Source organism: Labrus bergylta, unplaced genomic scaffold (assembly GCF_963930695.1).
Source record: "Labrus bergylta unplaced genomic scaffold, fLabBer1.1 SCAFFOLD_177, whole genome shotgun sequence".
NCBI lineage: Eukaryota > Metazoa > Chordata > Actinopteri > Labriformes > Labridae > Labrus > Labrus bergylta.
The window spans coordinates 10001-12500 of record NW_027077316.1 but is presented as its reverse complement, the minus strand read 5'-3'; the positions used below and the strand labels follow the sequence as shown (position 1 = coordinate 12500).

The 2500-nt window shown below is 43.4% G+C and overlaps 1 protein-coding gene across 1 annotated transcript in view; it reads left to right on the top strand.

Annotated features, from left to right (window-relative positions):
• nfxl1 (nuclear transcription factor, X-box binding-like 1) overlaps positions 1–581 on the top strand; it is a gene marked incomplete at its 5' end in the record, with an annotated part of 20784 nt that extends 20203 nt beyond the window's left edge. Inside the window, 4 exon segments of the mRNA XM_065952346.1 lie at positions 1–53; positions 317–358; positions 361–444; positions 446–581. The exon segment at positions 1–53 is cut by the window's left edge and continues 1 nt beyond it. Coding sequence (XP_065808418.1) covers positions 1–53; positions 317–358; positions 361–444; positions 446–517 — 251 coding nt within the window.
• Between the last annotated feature and the right edge of the window lie 1919 nt (positions 582–2500).

The window sequence follows — 2500 nt, the reverse complement described above, 5'->3', positions numbered from 1 at the left end:
TGAAGGAGGCGGAGCAGAAAGCGGCTCAAGAGGAGGAGCAGAAGAAGCTTCAGGTGACTTTTCGATGTGTTTATGACGCTTTAACAACATTCACCTGGTTTATCTTAAAGGGATCCTTCACCTGTTCAAACATGACTCTGTGTTGACTTTGGGTCATATGTGTAGAAATGTGAAATACATTTTGAAGTTGGAGCCTTCTTGACTGAGAAAAGGCAGAAAGTGTCTTTTTGGCTCATGTGGATGAATGAGCACCAGGAGCTGTCCACATCATGTCATAATCCCTAAAAGGAGCGACGGTTTGTCTCTGTGCGTTCAGGAGGAGCTGGAGGCGTTCGAGAAGCGTCAGCAGCGAGGGAGGGAGGGCGGAGCAAGAAGCGGGGGAGGAGGGAGGAGGTGGACGACGAGCAGGGAAGGATGGGGAGGTGGTGGAGGAGGTGTGCTGCCTTTTGTTCTCGTCCCGCTCGGTGGCGCTCTGCTGTCCGCCGCCGCCTACTACCTCCTGACCACGCCCTCATAAACACGTAAACATGCGTGATCCTGCCTAGCCTGTCTAGTTTGATTTCCTCTTTATGATTCTGAACCATTAATAAGTCTCATGTTTGTGTTCAAGGGTTTGTTTTTATTGTTTGTTTTTATAGATTAAGATTTATTCAAAAGGTTTCAAAGGAGCGAAGGAGATATTACAACTGAAACAAAACAATGTCTCATTTCACTTTAACAAACTCTCACACAGTAATATCCACCTGATGACATCACACACTGACCTGATGACATCACACACTGACCTTATGACATCACACACTGACCTCATGACATCACACATTGACCTTATGACATCACAACACTGACCTGATGACATCACACACTGACCTGATGACGTCACACACTGACCTGATGACATCACACACTGACCTGATGACATCACACACTGACCTTATGACATCACACACTGACCTTACGACGTCACACACTGACCTGATGACATCACACACCTGACCTGATGACGTCACACACTGACCTGATGACATCACACACTGACCTGATGACATCACACACTGACCTGATGACATCACACACTGCCCTTATGGACATCACACACTGACCTGATGACATCACACACTGACCTGACGACATCACACACTGACCTTACGACGTCACACAACTGACCTGATGACATCACACACTGACCTGATGACGTCACACACTGACCTTACGACGTCACACACTGACCTGATGACATCACACACTGACCTTATGACATCACACACTGCCCTTATGACATCACACACTGACTTATGACATCACACATTGACCTTATGACATCACACATTGACCTTATGACATCACACATTGACCTGATGACATCACACACTGACCTTATGACATCACACACTGACCTTATGACATCACACACTGACCTTATGACATCACACATTGACCTTATGACATCACACATTGACCTGATGACATCACACACACTGACCTTATGACATCACACACTGACCTGATGACATCACACACTGACCTGATGACATCACACACTGACCTCATGACATCACACACTGACCTTATGACATCACACACTGACCTTATGACATCACACACTGACCTCATGACATCACACACTGACCTCATGACATCACACACTGACCTGATGACATCACACACTGACCTGATGGACATCACACACTGACCTTAAGACATCACACATCGACCTTATGACATCACACACTGACCTTATGACATCACACATTGACCTGATGGACATCACACACTGACCTTATGACATCACACATCGACCTTATGACATCACACATCGACCTTATGACATCACACACTGACCTTATGGCATCACACACTGACCTCATGACATCACACACTGACCTCATGACATCACACACTGACCTCATGACATCACACATTGACCTTTGTTCCCGTTCCTTTGAGCTGTCTGACCTCACTTTGGGATCCCTAACCACTTCCTGTTTCTGTGCTTCACTTCATGACTTAAATATCATGAAAGCACCACAAGATTTAGTTTTCAGAATAATCACAATTCAAACCTTAAAAAAAAAAAAAAAAAGTTGTCAAAGTTTGTTTTGTTTGTGATGTTTTGAATCCAGACGTTCAACAGAAGAGAAGCTCGGGTAAAAGTCGTCCAAATTTTAATCCTGAACGAGGTGAAAGTATTTCTATGTTAAAGGTGCAGAATCTGAAATAAAGTGTTAAAGTCTCAATAATTGTGTTTTTCTAATTAACCGTTTAATTTCAATCAGAGTGTGAATTTGTAGAAGTTAAGTCGTTAATATCTTTGTTGTATTTATAGAACATGGCTTCAGTTTCAACCTCAGAACAAACAGAAATTAGATTTTAAATAATTTAAATGTATTTTCACACCAGACATTAGACTGTCCCACTGTGATTACAGACACTGAACCCACCACAGACAGACTTGTATTCCACATGAATATCAAATGAAGTCCATCCTGTGTAAATGTGT